The sequence below is a fragment of the Gymnoscopelus microlampas genome (genome assembly GCF_963454915.1).
Source record: "Gymnoscopelus microlampas genome assembly, chromosome: 17".
Lineage (NCBI taxonomy): Eukaryota > Metazoa > Chordata > Actinopteri > Myctophiformes > Myctophidae > Gymnoscopelus > Gymnoscopelus microlampas.
Window position 1 is genome coordinate 34,486,548 of NC_139954.1, and position 20,366 is coordinate 34,506,913.

A 20,366-nucleotide genomic window follows, 5' to 3' on the forward strand; every position below is an offset into this window, starting at 1 on the left:
ACAGCTTTTATCTGAATTGGGGATGTTTGGGGCAATCTGGATGTTTAGGTCATCCCCAGCAGGGGAAGAGGTGGAAGCTGGAATGTCTGGGAGGGTCATGGATGACAACCTCTGTGGGCAGGACTCCCAGAAGAAGATTCCCTAGGGTCTGAGGAGCCAGGCCTCGGGAGCCCCACTGTTCCAGACCAGCAACACAATGACCTGCAGCCCACTAACAAATACTCAGACTGAGACTGGAGACAGCAATGGCTTATCCAGTTATCTTGCTCTCTCTTTGTTTTGTGTGCTAGAGACAACTACAGATTTAGGTTTGAGACAGCAGCTTCCTGGTCTTGTAGGAGTTAAAATATAAACCTCATCCCACTGCAATTCATTTTATTATCTTATCTTATCTTATCCTAACTCAGCTCAGCTTAAGAAAAAACATGGAAAAAAGAGAATAGAAATTAAGGTAGTTACATGAAATAAATACATAGAGTATGGGTCTTGTATATGATATATAGGTGCTAAGCCTTGCCACCCACATTTTGTGGAAATGAATGTGTCAGTCAAGAGTTCCACCATCTCCCCCTTCTGGCCATGCAAAGGCAGCAAGAATAATTCTAAGGTTCAGAAAAGGGTAGGCAGACAAGAATGCAAGGTATTTAGGGAGATGTCACATGTACAGGAGGACGGTATAGAGATGTAGGGCAAGAACTGTTACATTTCAAACATTTAATTCATAACTACTTAAAGTTAATCAGTTCATCACTGAAGGTTAATAAGTTGAAACATAGACCTATAGGTCAATCAACACAAAGCAATCCACATTAGACAAACCTATCACCTTATATTACACAGATTCACAGTAAAAAAAAAAGGGGAAAAAAGGATTGACGTGACTTGTAACAAATAAAGCCCCATTTTTGGTTTAACCAATATATCACACCTTTTGCTAAAATGTCAGGCATTATACAGTATAATGTAGATAACTTTGTATTAATATTCCCCTAATTTCAAGTTTCGTTCAGAATATCCTCCAAAAATAAATATAATTCAATTCAGTGAATTGACTTGCAGAACAATGTAAACAGGATACTCACTGAGGAAGTCGCTTAGCTGCCATCTATTGGTCATCCATGTAAGTAATGCATTTAAAATGGATTTTTGTTAGAAGAATTATTCTCCAGCAATACGTTCATAAAATGACACAATTCTACTCTCTGTAGTTGAACACCATGATGTCATGCATTCATACATATTCATTCAACATAAGTACCTATATTTCTGTAAAGGAGGTTGTACAATTTGGCACAAATCATCACGTACTTTCCCTGCCCTGTTATTGTTCCCTGACAGATTGAGGAACAAGAGAGCAAAAAATATGACCACATTGTGCAATGGCATACCTTACATACTACTACCTAAAGCTGCAATGCAGTGCATTAGAGGAATGCTGATGCAATATGCATGTTTAACAGGCATAGGCTACTATATGTCCTTTTGAAAGAATAGTATAGAGCAAAACATACAGTAATGAAGAAAGAAGGCTAAAATAACAAATGATGGCAATAACAATAGCCTACAAAATAAATATCAACATGTGACATTTCTTAAAAGGTCATTTGTTGATCATGATGGCCCTTTACAGTTCTTTCTTCAATTCTTCTTCAGATTGTCATTATGGGAGATTGCAAGAGGAAGTAGCATTTTTTTTATGAAAAAATCTAAACTTTAAAAAGACGTTTTGCAGATTAAACATACTAATAGGCCTATTAATCTGTAACACTATGGACCATGAAAGCTACTGCAAACATCTAATCACCAGTGGTGTAATTTACTTAAGTAATGTACAATTTTGAGGTGCTTTTACTTTACTTGAGTATTTCCATTTTTTGTATACTTTTACTTTTAGTCCACTACATCTCAGAGTCAAATATTGTACTTTTACTCCACTACAACACCATTATTAGAAAGCTTTAGTTAGTTACTAGACTAAGATAGATTTGGATTGTTATTACAAAACATACATGAACTATAAGCAACGTGATTTAAACTTTTTTTTTTTAATAAACTTGCACGACAGTGAGTGTCCTACAGTCATGTTATAATATATCCTACAGACATAGAGTTATAATATATCCTACAGACAGAGTTATAATATATCCTACAGACAGATAGTGTCCTACAGACATAGAGTTATAATATATCCTACAGGCATAGAGTTATAATATGACATAGAGTTATAATATATCCTACAGACGTAGAGTTATAATATATCCTACAGACGTAGAGTTATAATATATCCTACAGACGTAGAGTTATAATATATCATACAGACGTAGAGTTATAATATATCATACAGACAGTTAGTGTCCTACAGACATAGAGTTATAATATATCATACAGACAGTTAGTGTCCTACAGACATAGAGTTATAATATATCCTACAGACATAGAGTTATTTATAATATATCCTACAGACAGTTAGTGTCCTACATACATAGAGTTATAATATATCCTACAGACATATAGTTATAATATTATAGCCTACAGACATAGAGTTATAATATATCCTACAGACAGTGTAGGCAGAGAGAAAGAAGAACCCTCAACCACCCTAATGCGTTGAACTCTCCATCTAGACGCTGATTGGTCAGATCCCGTAAGGCGGAAGTCTACAGAACGGGGGGATTCCCCGAGGGAAGTTCCCAACTTCAGCAGGACTGTAAAAATGTACATTTGTACATTGAAACGCACCATATCCTCTCCCTGTGTTTCACAACTTGAGTTGGCAGTTTGAAGAATGAGAAAGATGTCGTGCTATCAAACGATATTTTGACGTTATTCGAATGAAGGTAAGGAGATATACTCGCTTTGTTGTATAGAAGTATTCCGATATGCTCTGGGTTGAATGGGGCTGCCCATAACCAGTGTTGCCATGTCTGCTTGTTATAAGCGACTTTGGGCTTGTTTTCCCTGTAAAAGTTGCGTGTAAATAGTTGCTGGTTGCGGCGGCTTGTTTGTAAAGTGTAGTTGCTTATACGGGCTTCTTTCCTAAATGTTGTTTAAATCAGTGGTTCTCAACCTTTTTCATGTCAAGGACCCCCCACCCCCCAAATTAACATGTACTTGGCCACAGATCCGAAAATAGTTTGTCAGGGAGTCCCCCCAAATACAATATTTGTGTATTTAAAATGCTTCAAAAAAACATTTTCTTTGAAAATAGCAGATCTACAAGCTCACAACGCGTTGCAGTGTGAGCCTGTAGATCGGCTATTTTCAAACAGCGGATGTATATGAGTTTAAAGTGCTCTTGGCACTTTTGGGCTTGTTTTCCTAGACCAGGTTGCTTATTTCTCTCGCAAAACCTGGCAACGCCTGGCCATAACCCTTTTTTGTGATATTCACACTTAAAAAGATCACGGAACTGTATCGAGTGGGTTTGGGTTAGCATTAGAATAGGGGTTATAAGTGGTTCGGTACAATGTTGAAAATGAACTTTTGCAGCCCATGTTAGTCTACCTATGGGTCGCTGCAACATGGTGGCACTGGCATTGGGGTCATACCTGTGACAGCAATTCCAGTGGAAAGTAACTAAGTACATGTACTCAAGTGCTGTACGTAAGTACACATTTATTTGAATGACTAGTTACTGTGTAGATTGTTATTATTATTATTATTATTACAAAACATGCATTGACCACTTTATCCCTTTTTACTTTGGCTATTTGAAAATAGAAGATCTACAAGCTCACAATGTGTGCATAGATCTGCTATTTTCAAAAACATTTTGAACACTTGTGAAATAGGACATTCTGCATAATGAGTACTTTTTACTTTAAAGTACATTTTGATTTGATTTGAAGGCTGCCATAATGCAATGTGTTTTATCAATGTGACCTATGGAGTGGTGCATATCCCTATGTGCATATCAGATACGAAGATAAGACACTGTCTACATTTATAGGCTCATTTAAAAGTTGATGCGTCATTGACGTGGATTGTTTTATGCAAGTCATCTTTTTATTGTAAGGCCAGAGTACACCACCAGAGTGATACAGTACAGTACAGCTGTAAAAAAAATGTTTTAACTGAACAATCTTCACTTACGACATTTTGTAACTGAAAATTGTTGTTGTGAAAGCAAGTACCTTATTGTAAAGTAGTCTGGCATGTCTACCAAATTCATGCAGTTTTAATATAATTCAGCACTATGTGTTTCAAGTTTCAATTCAATTGTACAATGTGTGGCCCCTCACAGTATGGCCCATTGGAAATAAATCTTGCCCACCCCTGGTATAGACTGATGGACTGTATGTATGTTTGTTATATTTTGCCAACGTAGCATCTGAATATTCACATCAGTGTCCCCCTTGTCACTGTATACCTTTGAGAATACGGTAACATTCTGATAAGTTTCATGCATTCTCTCTTGAGTTTCACGGCTTTGACTTTGGGGGAAAATATATAGGCTACTTGGCTAGACCAGTGGTTCTCAACCAGTTGTCCGGGGACCACCAGTGGTCCTTGAGGTGGTCCCCAGCTAAATGGAGAGTTGGTAACCAAATGGACCCCTTACTAGGTAGATCTTTAACTCTTGAGGGTGTAAAATGAAACCAAATGGACCTTTACGGGTCCATTTGGTTTCATTTTATGCTCTCAAGAGTTAAATTATTGTTAAACAATAAACATCTGCATTACGTAATTTACAAGAAGTCTACACAATTAGAGAATGTGCAAGAATTGTTATTTTGATCAATGTTTGCCTGTTATTATCTCTCCTATGGTACCACATCAATACAGCATGGAATTGTGGACAAAATCGTATCCAACAATAACAAAATATTCTAAGTATTGGGTCAGAGAGGCTAAATCTCATCAAAAGGTGGTCTGTGGCTCAAATGCCGAATAGATAATGGACCTTGATATGAAAAGGGTTGAAAACCACCGGGCTAGACCCACAAATAACAGTTCTTCAGCAGAAAGTAGAGAAGGTTTATTGAAGCCCAGTTTCACTATTATATCATTAATGTAGCTACTTAATTAACCCTTACCACCTACTACTAGTATTCAGTAACAACTCAATATTTTATTGTCTGTATCACATTATAAACGGTAGGCCTATATAAACTAAACAAAACAAAAAAAGCTTTTTGAAGTATAAAAAAACCCAATCATATATCACGATAGTGATATAATATCAATATATTGTTTATTGCCAGGTAGTAACACTGGAATGTCATTTTTGCATTGTTTTCAAATAATCGACGGTGTCATGTCACACGTACAGGGCTCATGTCTGCTGCGTCCGTAATGATTGTGGAACACACGGCATGGAGAGGAACATGGGAGACCAGCTCAATAAAGCTTTTGAAGCTTATCGCCAGGCCTCCATTGAGAAAGACAATGCCAAAAAGGAACTACAGCAAGTGGTAAAACATTAAATACATATTTGAAATGTATTATTAATCACATTAACGCTGGTGTCCTTCTTTTGGGCATGTCATTATAGGTGAAAATGTTCAACAAAACAATCACAGTTTAAATTGTTTTGAAAGAAATATTTTCAAACATTTTCCAAAAGGTTTTACAACTTTTGTGAGCGTGTAGATCGGCTATTTTCAATCCAACCAGACTCCAACCAGTAGAAATAGAGCCCCATTGCTTATTTCCCAACAATTGTTTTTGTCATCAGTCATATTTTCAGGAAACATGTTTTTATAAACAGCAACAAGCATAATCATTACCTGCCAGGAAATTATTATGTAATAAAATATGACATTTGTACTTCCTGTTCCTAGACCTGGTAGCTATGGCCATGCCTAGATCCTGTACGCTGTGCATGAAATGTAACAGAAGCCTAATCTTTACAGACTTTACATTATGAGCAATACACTCAAATGCTTCAGAAGCAGATAGAGGACCAGCAGGAGATGATTTCAAATCTCGAAGCTCGTTTGATGTCGGCAACAAAGCAGCATTCAGGTTAGTGATACAGGCATTTATTATGCCAGATGAACTGCCTCACAAAGTAAAATTCTGAATATAATTTTAGCTCTGAGGGTGTAAACTGGGTGTAAAAATTTACCCGTAATAGTGAGTGCATCCTGTATGGACATAATATCATTGCTGTCGGGAAGAAACCAGCTATCTTCATTTTTCAACTTTTAATAAATCAGTGCTATTGAACCAATGAAAAGTATTAAAAAAGCACTTCTGACTAAACCGCCTAACTCTATTGGATCCTCAAATTGTCGGTCAAACCACACTCCAAGCTGCTTTTTCCATCATTGATTAGAATGGCGAAGTCAGATGGAAAAAATACCTATCTCCACATTAATGGTCAAAAACCTCCCAACTCCAGCTGTATTTGGGTAAAGTGATGATAATATAAGGACACATTCAAGTATCTGACAATGTATAAAGTCACCATACCAACTTTGATGAGGCAGTATTGTGTTGTTCTAAAAACATGCTTTTTGGACATAGCTGGTTTCTGCCCAACAGCAGAGATACGTATGCAGTGCATTGTGGGTTCTGGGTGATGATTTTTTATAGCATGTGTTGTTGTCTCTGGACAGTAAAAATACTGTTACACCTTTAATTTAGTGATTGTTGGTTAATTTACACTTATCCTTGAATTCAAAGGAGAAATGAAATGTGAACCAGCTTCAAGAAAACAGGAAGAGGAGACTTTGTTTCCTTCCAACCATCTGCTTGATTGCCCTGGCCCTTTTAGGAAAATACTATATCTGGTACGTTTAACATTGTAGTGTAATCTCATGTGCAATCTCAAAATTCTGATACATGCTGCGACTGCTTGCATAGTGCATACATGCTTGTTCACGTACACACATGCACACTACCAAATATGATGTCCCACAAATGATATTTATCCTTTCTGTGCAGCTATTCCTATGTTTAACAAAAACAGTACATTATTGAACACACTACCTTTTTTTAAGGCTGTCAGACATATTCCTGCTTTCTTTTTCATTAATCACTGTTTAAGGTTGCATTATTAAAGGACCATACCAGTCTAATTAAGACTTTTAGACATTAGCAGAGAGTTGTGTAGTGTATATTTTTTGTAGATCTCCACCTACATTTATTGTGGAAAAACTCTTGAGACTTTAAAGTTGCTAGGTATAGGTAATTCACCCGTTTAAAGGTCATTACCCCGTTTATTTTTTTCAAAAATGACTGTATTACTCTAATACAAGCCATTGATGTTTGCACATCGCTATATCAATCCGTCTGGAACAATAGTCCCCTTACAGCTTTTTGATCTCGTAATGTAGCAGAAGGAATTTAATGATACAGTGAGTTACAGATTACATTGACAAATATTTTCTGGTGCATTCCGTAACATTTATTGAATACGGACAAAATACAAACAAACGATATTAAAAGAAAAGGAAAAAAATGTTTGTGACACTGGTATGGTTCTTAAACTTAAAAATCTCTCAGATGCTTCAACACCTGCTCCTCCTCGTGTCTCTGTGACCTTAAACCTTACTCACACTTGTCAAAGATTCAGTGCTGCACAAGGGTCAATGTGGGTTTTTCTTTTTTACACGATTATTTTCTCTCCTTTGGCAGCCAAACTCAACCACTATTAGATGATTATTTGATTATAATACATTATTATAATTTATTACAACTATGGCAATTATAATACCCTCTGATCCTTGCAAATATGTGGGTGTCCAGCATTTATTAATTATGAAATATTATAATACTTGACCTTTATAAGTAATTAAAATATGCTTTATAATGTGTTATGATTATTGTTATAAAGCATTATGATTATTTATGAGTTCTTATAACTACAATTATACTGTGTTATAGGCAGATTATAATGCCTTATATAAGTATGTTTATAATGCATTATAGACATGGGATGCTTTGGAAGTGTTACCAAAATGTTCCCTGTACTCCTGCACTTGTCTAATGACCAAATGAACAAATGATAACAGAAGGAAGATGCTTCCATAATAGAACCTTCTATAGAACTAGATGTATTCAGTGGCCAAGAGTAAGTTCTGTGTTACATCAACAGATGGTGCTAGAGGATAATGTCACTGTAGGCCTCTTGTTTCAGCAGCATCAGTTGTATTGTTGAACTTAAAATTATTATTATTTTGTGGGAATCAGTCGTTTTGAATGAGTGTGCAGCCAACACTTTTTTTTGCACTTGTGAGTAATCTGAATTTGAATGTAGTTTTAAGTCAGTCGTCTCTGAGTCTCTGAATGTAATATGTCTGTTTTTTCAGACGGAGAATACAGAAACTGCTGTGGTTGCTCCACATAAATTACCAGTAAACAGCAGTATTGACAAGTATGTCACCTTTTAGTGCGGCCTCCAGTCATGCTTTTATATATTACAGCTAAAAGGCTTCTTTTTCCCCTTACTCTTCTTTCTTTGTTTCTCAGTAAAGATATGCTTGAGGTATTTGAAGCAATTCAAGGGAAATTCCAGCAGATACGGTCTTTAACAAGAAGACAAAAAGATCACCTGAAAAGATTTCATGTGGGAAACGATACGTCAAATGGTAATGTTAAAGTTTATTTTTCTCAATTTTCTGACAGTTGCACAAGACCAGTTCGAGTCCAGTTCTTTTTCAAATGTAATTATTGAAGAGAAAATATGTTGAGTTAAGCTTCGGATATGTCATAACGGTTTGAATAATGATATATGTACAGTACCGGTCTAAAGAACACCTCCATTTTTCCAGTTTTTGTTGAAATGTGCACAGTTTAATGTCTCACTATACTGATTGAACAAATACACAGTTGGAGTTTAACAATACATCCTGAAATCATTTTCTTTAAACAAAATGTAATCTAAATGTTTTGACTCATCAAAGTAGCCACATTTTGCCCATGCAATATAACAGTATGTGCAGATATGTTTCTGAATGTTCCTCCCAGCACTGTAGCAGAAGTTCCCACAAATATATACAATATATACAAATACACTTCTAGGTTGCTTTGCTCTCACCAAACCATTTCCATGGGGTTTAGCCTGGAGACTGCTAGCCATTTCATGATTTGAGGCCTACTGACTTGTTCTTTTCTACCAAGGACATTCTGACATAGCCTGGAGGTATTTTTTGGGGTCATTGTGTTGCTGTAGGATTAACCACTGACCAACTAGACATAGACAGGGGGTATGGCATGGTGCTACAAAACGCTGTCGTTAATAGCCCTTTTGATTCAGGATGCCAGTGAGTCACTCTGTGCAAGTCGCCAACTATGGAACCCAGACCATCATGCTTCCGCCTCCAAGTTTGACTGTTTGTGTTACACACTGAGAAACCATATTTTCACCTACGCAATTGTATACAAAAGCCCTCCCCCACCCTCACCCACCCTGATGAACTGAAGATGTCTAATACAATTTGTTTAATGGGTTCCTAAGACCTTCTAGTCTTCAGAAGTCCACTGGTGGGGCTTCCAAGACCAGGCAAGGCTCTTTTTATTATTTTGCCAGCTTAGCAATGACGTTCTTACTGCCACTTGACCTGTCAAACATGCAAGTCGTATGAAGTATCTTCTTTCACCGCTGAGATTTACTTACTTTAACCAGTGTTAAGCTGTGCTTGAATTTATCATACAAGCTGTGGACTCCAGAATTTTGTCTTCTGAATCTGTCGTGGCTTTGGGTCTGCCAGACCTCTTCTTGTCACAGTTTCCAAGTGCCTTTTGATGTTCTAGGAAACTCAGTGACACCTTGGTTTTCTTTGCAATTTCTCTGAAAGGAAATACCTACACCTTTTTAAAGGAGTAGTTCACCCAAAAAAGTATTTATTTTCTATCAATTAACCTCCCCATGACGCCTTGAATTCATGGAGATTTCTTTGTTTGTGTCGCATGCCTAAGCCAATAATTTGATGACCGGCAGAGTCTCGCAAGTCTCCTACCGGAGACATTATGTAGCATCATTCTGCCGGAGTAAGTAATGTTTTGGGTGAACCACTCCTTTAAGGTTTATGCTGGTCTGTCCGTCTTCTTTTGTTAATTGCCTTTTTCTTGCCATTATGGTAGCAATAGTATGCTATATCCCTGCAGTTCAATATTGTCCATATATTGTTTCAGAGATTGTAATAACACACTCTGCAACACACTATGCAGACAGACAGTATAGTTGTTTCAAAGCTTAATTTACTTCCATTGCTGCTAAATAGTTAAGTTGCTAACCCATTACTTGTTACCTGAAACACTTTCAGTTTTTAGTAACCAAAGTTCACTGCTTAGTTACCTTTGTACAATATCTGGTTACTCACTGGACTTGAAATAAAAACTGGAAAAATGTATGTGTGGTGGCAGCACAATTAAACAGCAACAGCTTAACCAGAACCATACATTAATGACTGATTGCCCTTTTGAACCATGGCACGCTGCCTGTGTGAAAATAGAATGAGCAGATGTTTATTAAACACCATTTAATTATTCCACTGATAAATGCATTTGCATGTATTCGCTCTGATTACCAGTTGTATTGAATATATATTCAAGTATAATGAGATTAACATTAAAAGTCCTCAATAAGTTGTGAAAAATAAATGTAAAAGTGTAAATTCCCTACATTTTCCAAAGCTCATAACCTTTCACTGGAATATGTCAGTGTTCTTATCGAATCACAACACACCTTGATTTTTTTCCTGCCTGCCATCTGACAGATCAGCGGTTTTCCATGCCTATCCAGTGCACGGACGGTACTGCGGAGCAAGCGGAGAGGCCCTTTCCTTCGGCCCTGAGGTCAGCAGTGGACATCCCGCACCCGCCCACATCCCTGGCGTCCCGGGGCGCCAGTCCCGAGGACAGAGACTTGGTTGACTCTCTTACAAAACTCAGTGTCAGGTTTCCCCCCTCCGCGGATAGTGAGTACGAGTTTCTGAACAGTGCTCCAGAGAGACACGTTGGTCTTTCCGTGCCCATGAAACGGCCCCTTGACGGGGCGCCTGCCGCCACAGTGACCGAGGAGGTGCCTGCAGACCTGGCTGTGCCTTTCGCATACCCTGCGTCGCCCTCCACTTCATCCCCTACCTCGCTTTCCCAAGAGAGTGTACGGGGACCCCAACAGGTGAGAATCGCAGGCGATGGTCTGAGAAATCTTGTTGAAAATTATCCGTTTCTGATTGGTCTTCGCTAATGGATGAGAATGAGGGTGTGATAAAAATGGAAAGAAAAAAAATCCCTTGGCTTCATTCAAAATGCTACTTTGAAATTATCCTGATGGTTTTGCTAATGCATTATGGAGAGGTAATATTATGGTGTGTCTGCTGCTGAGTAAGAACCAGATGGAAGTTCAGTACAGTGTTGAAAAGATGAAATAATTATGATGGTTAAGTGTGCTTTTTAAGGGCTAATATGTTATGTTTTTTTTTCCAATTCTTACAAATGTGATATTGAAATGAAAGCCTTTGTTTTTTCTACTTTTGTGAGTAAAAAGAATATTTTCTTATAGTAATAGAATTGGTATTTTATAAGCCCAAAGTACTTTTCTTGGGTTATATCAACGTGCAATTATACAAGTTATGCGTGTTAGAAGTTTCATAGGTTGGATGAACTCATCAGCCAGTCTCTAGAAAGTAATAAATGGTGAGATAATTAATCACTTGAGAATGACTCTGTGCCTTCACTGTTGTTGAATATTTTTGTGCATGAAGTGGGTTCACAGAGGACACATCTTGTATTCCTTAAAGCAACAGATACTTCAATTTAAAGGCCAAGTGGCCCGGCATACTCTTAAGTGGGTGAGTGTAAGTATTGTTAAATGTATAAATAATAAAGCACATTGTGTGTTTGCGTCCCATTCTACAGCCTCTCTGGAGCCCAGAGCTATGTGAGGCTGGGGTGCAGCCAGCTGACATGGGGACGGAGTTGGAGATAGCGCAGAGCAGCAGCCGTGACAAATGTGCTTTCTGCCACGCAGTGGTTCCTCAAGACGCCATGAACAGCCATCTCTATTCCCATTTTTCTCAAAAGAGTGAAGCCAGCAATTGACACTGAAGGAGACACTTACTGGCTGGCCGATGCAACGGTGCCTCCTAATATTTACTGTATTCATGGTTTATTCATGCCTTTGTTGTCCGCCATGAAGTACATGCGCTGTACTGGTTTTCAAACGACACTGCCTTTTTACAATAAGACTTGAAACCACTGTCAATCAATTTATTTAATTTCTAACTGTTGAATGGTACACTTTCCTGACCTTTTATTTTTTAATTTTGTTTTTACATAATTTCTCTGAGATTGTACTCTAAAGTGATTATCCACAGTATGGTAAATATGAGTGTAATAAAGCAATCATTTATTCTTGTCATGAATGTATTTTTTTTTATATACGTATATATCAGCCATATCTTGTAAGTCATATAGTTGACATTTTTAACAAAAGAAAAACAATTTGTATGATATTTTGTAAAGATTTTAGAACTCCAATTTTAAGGACTCAAAATATATCAATGCATATGTTCCAGGGAGATCTTCAATCTGAGTTCTGCAGGAGAATGAGCTCACTTTGGAAACGTAAGTTTTGTGATTTATATAATTTATATTTTATTGTTGAGATGTGATGTAATACAGTATATTATATTACCTTCTTTTGTTGATCTCAACGGAATTAAGTAGATATATTTAACACACAGTGAAGTGGTAAAAATAGTTTTTTTTCACATATAAAAGTAAACAATTTGAAGTTAGAATTTTGGCGGCATTCTAAGATGTTTTTTACACGTTGATTAGTAACAAATCACAGGAATTTGCATCGGTAGAATACCAAGCTGTGGACTATTTTTCATTCTAATTTGGATCGTCTGTATGGCATTCTTAGCACAGAGATGAAAATAATTCCACTTAATTAAATCAATTTAAAAGTTATAATGCCATATGGTCACATATGTCCTCTAAATTCATGTTTGTGCAGAAATTATTTAAAAGCTGACTACAGTATAAGCACTCAGTGTGTGATACTCTGTAGCATCCATCTCTCTTATTTGTCCAAGCCTTAGAGTTGTTTGAATATTAGCAACAGCTTTTGACTTCTGCAATATTTATTCACAGCTTTGCAAACAATTGCAATGATTTTCACTATCTTGTGTGATGATGTGTTAAGGACATAGGGACAATATGTGTATCGAAACACATCGCTGTGCAGAGAGGACCTTGCAGCCCCTTAGCTATGGGCTGGTAACACTTGTGCTGAGTAGATGAGCTGGTGTGAAGACTGCAAACAGTCTATGTTTTTTTTTCCTTCTCTCTTCTGTTTTGCACGCGTTGGGCATTATTGGGTATTTCCAATATTCAGCCACAATTTAATTACATTGACGTATTGTGAATAAATATTCACAACTGAGCAGTTAAATTTCATCGGTTGCTGTATTCCAAAAATAACTTCAAATCAGAAATGTTTCCGCATAAAGTTCATTACAGTCATGTTTTAGAGTTCAAAAGATGAAGGAATAGCAAGTGTCTTTATTATTGCACCGAATTGTATCACAACATATGAGGAGAGAAAAAGATTATAAAAATAAAAATAAACGTCTTGTTTGCTGTGCCGACAAAGCTGAATGTTAGTCTGTCAATTTCAACGTGTTAAGCATAATGCATGTTTATTTTGGATAAAAATAAATCCCAGAATTCTGTATCTCACGTGACATTGTGTACATTAAGGGGGAGAATCTATTCTGAATCTAGAAAGCACAAATAACAAATATCCCTAATGATTCTCTCTGGCTAATATGTGAAGTTGAACATTGTGCAGCCTGCATCCTTTTCTCTCTGGGATCATGAACAGCTGCTTGCACATAATTATGTTGTCATTCCTTGTTATTTGGAAAAGGAAAGTCGCACTGACAGCTAGGCCTGTGTTTTTTTTCTCTTCCATTTTTAAGATTATTTTTTGCTCACTTGTTAGTAAAGAAATGCATGCAGGCCAGGTAAAGGCCACATTAACAACTTATGATGAGACTTATTTTATAATTCACCATATGATGGTGTTTCATGAAAATAGCCAATCTACAAGCTTGCATTATGAACTTGTAGATCTTAACATTTCTGAACATTTTTGAAAAACTTAGTAGGGATGCCATGTTGAAAGTGGTTAGAGCTGAGCAGTTGTTGCCATATTTTAGCTTGAAGCTGGAGATATCTTATTTCAGAGTTTTGCTGGAAGTGATAGGAATGTTATGAAATGGCTTGAGCAAAATAAAAAAATGAAAGACGGGGGGAAGAAGGATATGGATTGAATCGGAGCAGCAGCAGGCTGATTACAAGGTGTCAAAATTGCCAGGAGCAAAAAGGTGAAAGCAATCAGGGGTGAGAAGAGTGCAGTATTCGTGAGGGGCAACTAATTATCCATCTCATTTGTGGAGAGCAGCATTTGAGGCAGCTCTAGCCCACTGAATGGTGACAGATTGCTGCGGAGGAGAGGGGAGGTGTTGGAACAATGGAGCCCGGCTCACCATCATTATTGCATGCTAATCAGCAGTACTACTGCTCCACCAGTCGGTGCTGCAGAGAGTTCAGGGGCAGTATGGGAAGTCATTGGTTTCTTGGGACCACAGTCTTCTCCAACACGGGGAGGAAACTGACATATTTGTGCTCTTATGCCTAATTTATGCTCCGTCGTACAACAGAGTATAAATCAGCCTTTTACGGTGCTTGTTTGTCCCTCCTAGGCAGAGGCTGATCTATGTGGCCTGCATTATCACATCCCTATGCTGATTATGTCTTGTAAACAAAAGATAGATAAATATAGATAGGAGCGTGGTGATTGAGGTTTTTACTTTCCTTTTATTTATTTATTAAACTTTTCTGCAATAATGAAATCACAATACGCTATAAGACAGAACAACTCAATTTGGCTAATGGATGTGGTTGCTAACAAATCTGCCAAAAAGTTGAATATGATAATTGGAATTGCCAAAAAAAGAAGAAGAAAAAGAGCACACATTAATGTCAGCATGCAAAGACCGCAGCATGCAAAGACAAATTATATTTGCTAGGGAGAAATTGTGCCTTGGTCTGAGTATCCTTCCGTCGTAAACTATATTACTTGACACCGATTGGTATCCATCAGGCTGTTGTATGACTTCTACTGGAATAATAATGTCTGAGGGAAGAAAATGCAGATGCATGTTTATTTTGTTGATCTATACGTAATACGCGATTTTATCACTAGCAGAATTTATAAACATTTGTTCAATAGGACTAGGAGATTGTATTTTCACTGATCCCAATTAACATGTAGTGTTGATTAACAGGATGCATCATTGCATCTTTTAATCATACACCAACATTTGAGATGTTTACTCAAATGACTCCTCAAGGAACAGAAAACCGTTCTGGCTTTGTTCTTTATGATTTGACTTTGGGAGCAGTTAGACTCAACCCCCTGTGTAGGCATTCTCAATCAAATGCAATGGTTAAATCAACGCTCCTAATACTTAGGATGGGTTAAATGCAGAGGACACATTTCACGTATCTACAAATGTACAGTGACAGATACCCCAAAAACAAGAAACAATTCCATTGCTTGTGATGATTACATTATAGTTTATCTTAAAACAAGATAGTGGCTTTTATTATTATTGGATTATAATGCTACTTTAGACAATAGAAACAGAGGGAGACACCCATCATTTTAAAACGCTACTGATTATTCTTCTTGAATCATGCTGTTGCCACGGAAAAGTAATCCCAACAAAAATGTGTGTCAAAGCATTTCATTGAAGTGAGAATGATTGATATCTAACTACATGCTACTAGTGTATTAAGGTCACCTGGCTATAATGTCCTCTTAACATCAATGTCATTTACATAATTAACAACTTAGGGGCGAAACATATTCATGCATCTCTGCTGGTCACCGTGGCATAAGGGACTGCCAGCTCTCGCAGCATAGTGAGCTGAGAGTATCACCTCACAGTTGTCATGCCATGCGTTGGGCTCCGCGTGCTCTCTGTGCAGAAGTGGTAGGACAGACTTTGTGTTCGATTAAATGTGTTGAAACCGTTGCTGCCTGTGCAAAGTCTCAGAACAACCTCTTTCCATAGCATGTGTGTTTCAGTGCTGGTTTGAGAGCCCTGATTTCTGGAGCAGAGATTTGGCAGTCACAGCAAGTGATGACAGAGGCAGTAGTGAGATCGCACCCAGAACCCCAGAGGAGGCTCACATTTCAGGCAGACGAGAGATGCTCGATAGCCTACGCAGAACACAAGAGCTCTGGCGATCACTGTCATTTAAATAATGTTTTGGAAATCACTCACATTGTTCAGTTGCAATAATGTGATTGATTGCTATATTTATATTGGGAGATTGGAGAGTGGTGGGCACTCAGAAACTCCTGATGGTTTGTAAACTCCAGAACTTTTGGAAGACATTTAAGTACCAATGGCAAACAAATTCATGGCTGAAAGTCCTGGCTGATAAGATGCCCTCCGTATGAAGTCAGTGTCTCTTTGATGGATCCGTGTAGGTTGTTTTTTCCATCATGATACATTACATGGGGGTGGGGCAGAGCTTGGGGATGTTCGCGGAATAAAAAACGATAACTTGTGCTTCAAGGGTTAAGGCGGCATGAAAGAATCCATTCTCGGTTTAATGACCTAGCCTCGCTAGGCGAGGACGACAGGGAACATGCTCTTGACTTGTACTGAATTTGCCAATTAACACCTCCAATAACAGGCTGCCTCTGAACATCACCGATGCAGGGAGAGGAGGAGCAACTTTCATGCACTTTGTTTTTCAGCCTCTAATCCTATAATGATGAGGTCTAGGAATGCAGTATGTTTTGAAATTTGTTTTTGTTATATACACTGCTCAGTTAATTTTGTTTCATATAGAGATTGTAGTTGTCGTGTTTTGTCCCCTGTTGATAAGATATTTTAGCCATTGACTGATCAGATTGGCAGTGATGTTAGAAATTGCTGGATTTTTTTCATGTGCTACAAGAATCCTTATGTACTTCTTGGATATTCTATTTTTGCACTTGCCCATATGGCCATGTGCAGCTTCAATTAGACACAAGACTGGTATCTATCTGTAAGATGCACACAGTGCTAGATTATGTGTGTGTCCCCCGCACCGTTTATTCGTATTGTTTTACACACACAAAATAACAACACTGTCCTTTCCTTGATGCTTATGTCAAGATCTACTCCTTCCAATAAGGCTCTCACTCCGGTCTACCCCTCTAGTTTCACACATGATTATCAGACTTCCAAACAACACCTTGTATGGGTGTGAATATCTTTGTCCCCGGTGAAAATCACAGTGGGTCCAATGTTCTTGTCCTCGGAGTCCTCAAGTAGTGCTGGTTTTGCGTTGCGCCTGGGATGCTGGTGGCTAACGGCAAATGCATGAACACCTTTGTCTATGTGCAAGGTGGACATCCTCACACCAGTCATGCTTAATGAATGGACGAAAAAAGAAACCTCTCCTCGATCTAATTGAAAAGGATGCCTGCATGCTGCCATAAATGTACAGTAGCTGGTTATAGCCAGTCACAATCACACCATAACACATTGGTTTCACAATTCATTAGCAGGTGCTTTAACAATATATAATAATTGAAAGACGGCTAAATAATTGATAGCAGTTCACACCATCGGAAAGGTGGAGTGATCTGTCTAATGATGCTAATAAATTGTACTGGAGGAGGACATGGGAGATAACACTTTAGGTGTGAGCTATGTACAGTTATAACGACAAAGGCCTCATCCTAACACTTTGTCAACATAACAGCTATAGGAAATGTGAGCATGTTAGTCAACTTCACGTTAGCAACAAATCTCATTTGAGATTGAGGAAACACATGTCATGGTCGCTCAAGGTTACCCACTCTTATCCTTCTGCTGACCACCCTGTTTGTCCTGCATAGATGAACATGAACCATGCTAGAGGTGCCATGTGCAAGTCCATTCATTTATTCAGTGTTAAGAAACCATCTGGCTCGGGTGGAACTGAAAGTCATCCTGGCAGGCCAGTTCCCTGACTGACACCTCATAGAATTAGTGGGAGGATGGCTTCATTACCACTCAGTCTTTTTGCTCAGCTTCAAGCTTAATTTATACTTTGTTGCACAGATTGTCAAGCTAATAATGCCACACATCACTAACAATGTGATGCAAAATGATTTATTTTCGGGAAGCGACACCTTTTAACAAATCTTAAATTCGTTTTTTGATGGCATGGCTCATCAATTATGTTCAGATGTGAATTGAAAAGACTCTGTCTTCCATGATCCTGGCTTACCTGGAGTCTTTGTCGCAACATAAATCTCCAACACATTTGGCTCATTGTTTATTAGTCTTAGATGGTGAGATATAACACTTTTTTGCGTTCTCTTTGTGGAAGCTGTGAAAATGGCACACCATATGTAATGCTCTTGCTTGCTGTTAGCCTCGCCAATTCCCCAAAGATCAGTCATTCCTGTGCCAATGTTCACACTCTCTCTTTGTCCTTGTGATTTGATTGAGCTTGTTGGATTGGATAGATTTCTTTTTGATGCCTCGTCTAGTGTTCAGTTGTTGTTGATGTCAGTGGTGGTCCAGTGAAGATTAAAGATTTGCATTTGTTACATATCATATACGAGTACGAGAGCTAAAATTATTTGGTTTTGTTTCCTCAACATTGTAGCAATAGTAACAATAACAGTAAAATAACTAGAATTAGTAAAAAGAAAAATCTGTCTCATTTTTATTTTTTGGTCTATTTTGATATAACACCAATAGCTAAAAAACTAAATGTCAAACCTGAATCCACTGTGGAAGTAAATGAACTTAAAAAACAGATATGACACAGAAATACTGGTATGTAGATTAATTAAAAGCATATTCGGGTTGTTTTGTTCTCATCATCTCATTGTACATGAGACATATTTTGTTCACACCTCATTCAACCTGGGGGATAGCAAGCGCAATTCTCCCTCGTCATACCTGTGACAACAACCTGCAAAGTGCTCCCAGTGCCCTAATCTACAAGCTGGAGACCTGCTGCCACTGCATAAAGATGCTGTTGTTTTCTTTTCCCTGTGGTTTTTACATGTACGCACCCCCAGCACAATCACCGCAAGATAAAGGAAGAACACACAAGTTAGCTTTTCAGTATGAATCTACAGTATGCAGTAGGATACAGATCGGTGGCATTTTCATTTAGAAATGGCAGTCGGACTGGGATTTTTTTTTTTTTTTTAATCAACAGATGGCCAATAGATTGGTCTAAATATGAGTAACATAACTGCCTGGTTTAGAGTTGGCTCAAATAGTGTTGTAGTGTACTACTGTCTCATCATATCTTCTGGTGTGAATGATGTCATCCTGATAGATGCTACTCAAGTGGGATCAAAGCTACTCAGTGATGTCTGTAGAGACTCGCACTGGGAGATCCCTGTCTGGCTGCATTATTCAACAATACTCTTTACCTCTCCCAGGAAAAAGGGACTGTTGAATATTTGAGAGAGAGATTTTATTTTTTATTCAAGGGGCTTATATTTTCAGTGGCAGAGGGGGGGAAAACGGACGCAGTGACAGTAGTGACACACAGGATTGTTTTCACTGCTTTGAGCTGTCTAGTGTTGTCCAGGGATGATGCTATATCCTTGAAACTCCAGGCACACTCTAGCTTGTGATCATGCAATTAAATTGTAGTCTAACATTAACATTATGGAATGAGGCATTAAGATGCTCAGATGCTCTCTGTTGTAATTTTGATGAATTGTGCAAATATATTTCAGGTGAAACATGTACACACACATCTGACCGCTTGGTTAGTTATCTAAACGTCTAACTTGTTGACTGAGCAACATAGCCTTGCCATTAAGTTTAGCTTTAGTCAAAAAGTGCTGCCAGCTCTGTACCTAGAGACACAAGCTAAAGTGACACAAAGACTCAAACAAGCAGAGTGCATCTCATTAATCATGTGAACCATAGCATCTCTACTCTGAGCATGTAATAATAAGTGAACATTTGGAACATCATTTACTTATTTTAAATGTCTTGATATCTTATTGTGGACTGTTTATTGCTATATTATTGTATCGTGAGTTTTTGGAATTGTTACATCTCTATTTAACAATAAACTCTATTGTCCAAAATTACATCAGTGAGTAAACTTCACTGGCAATGAAGTCATTATAAATAATTATTCAACAAGATTCAAGATTCAATACATTTTTATTTGTCACTGACTTATACAGGTACAAGCAGCGAAATGTTGTTGGTACTTGTCCCGCAGATTGTGCTACATACATATAAAGAACATATATTAAAGCAAGAACAAAAAAGAGAATAGAATGGCAATAATACAATAATACAGTGATAGGGCTAATACTTAGGGACTTGTCTTGGACAGGCACAGTAACTTGGCAGCTTTTC

The 20,366-nt window shown here is 37.9% G+C and overlaps 1 protein-coding gene across 1 annotated transcript; it reads left to right on the forward strand.

Moving 5' to 3' along the window:
* The first annotated feature begins 2,672 nt into the window (after nt 1–2,672).
* tank (TRAF family member-associated NFKB activator) lies at nt 2,673–12,311 on the forward strand. Its single transcript, XM_084083626.1, has 8 exons — nt 2,673–2,837; nt 5,273–5,414; nt 5,856–5,967; nt 6,631–6,737; nt 8,259–8,323; nt 8,419–8,537; nt 10,668–11,071; nt 11,812–12,311. Exons 2-8 carry the CDS (start codon nt 5,316–5,318, stop codon nt 11,992–11,994), a joined length of 1,089 nt encoding a protein of 362 aa, XP_083939752.1. The 5' UTR covers nt 2,673–2,837; nt 5,273–5,315; the 3' UTR covers nt 11,995–12,311.
* The last annotated feature ends 8,055 nt before the right edge of the window (nt 12,312–20,366 follow it).

What these genes read in the sequence shown, in the direction of transcription:
- tank (XM_084083626.1), top strand. Translation starts at nt 5,316, where the DNA reads ATGGAGAGGAACATGGGAGACCAGCTCAATAAAGCTTTTGAAGCTTAT. An exon ending in GTAAACAGCAGTATTGACAA is followed by an intron (nt 8,324 to 8,418) that starts GTATGTCACCTT and finishes TTTGTTTCTCAG; the next exon opens with TAAAGATATGCTTGAGGTAT. An exon ending in GTGTACGGGGACCCCAACAG is followed by an intron (nt 11,072 to 11,811) that starts GTGAGAATCGCA and finishes CCCATTCTACAG; the next exon opens with CCTCTCTGGAGCCCAGAGCT.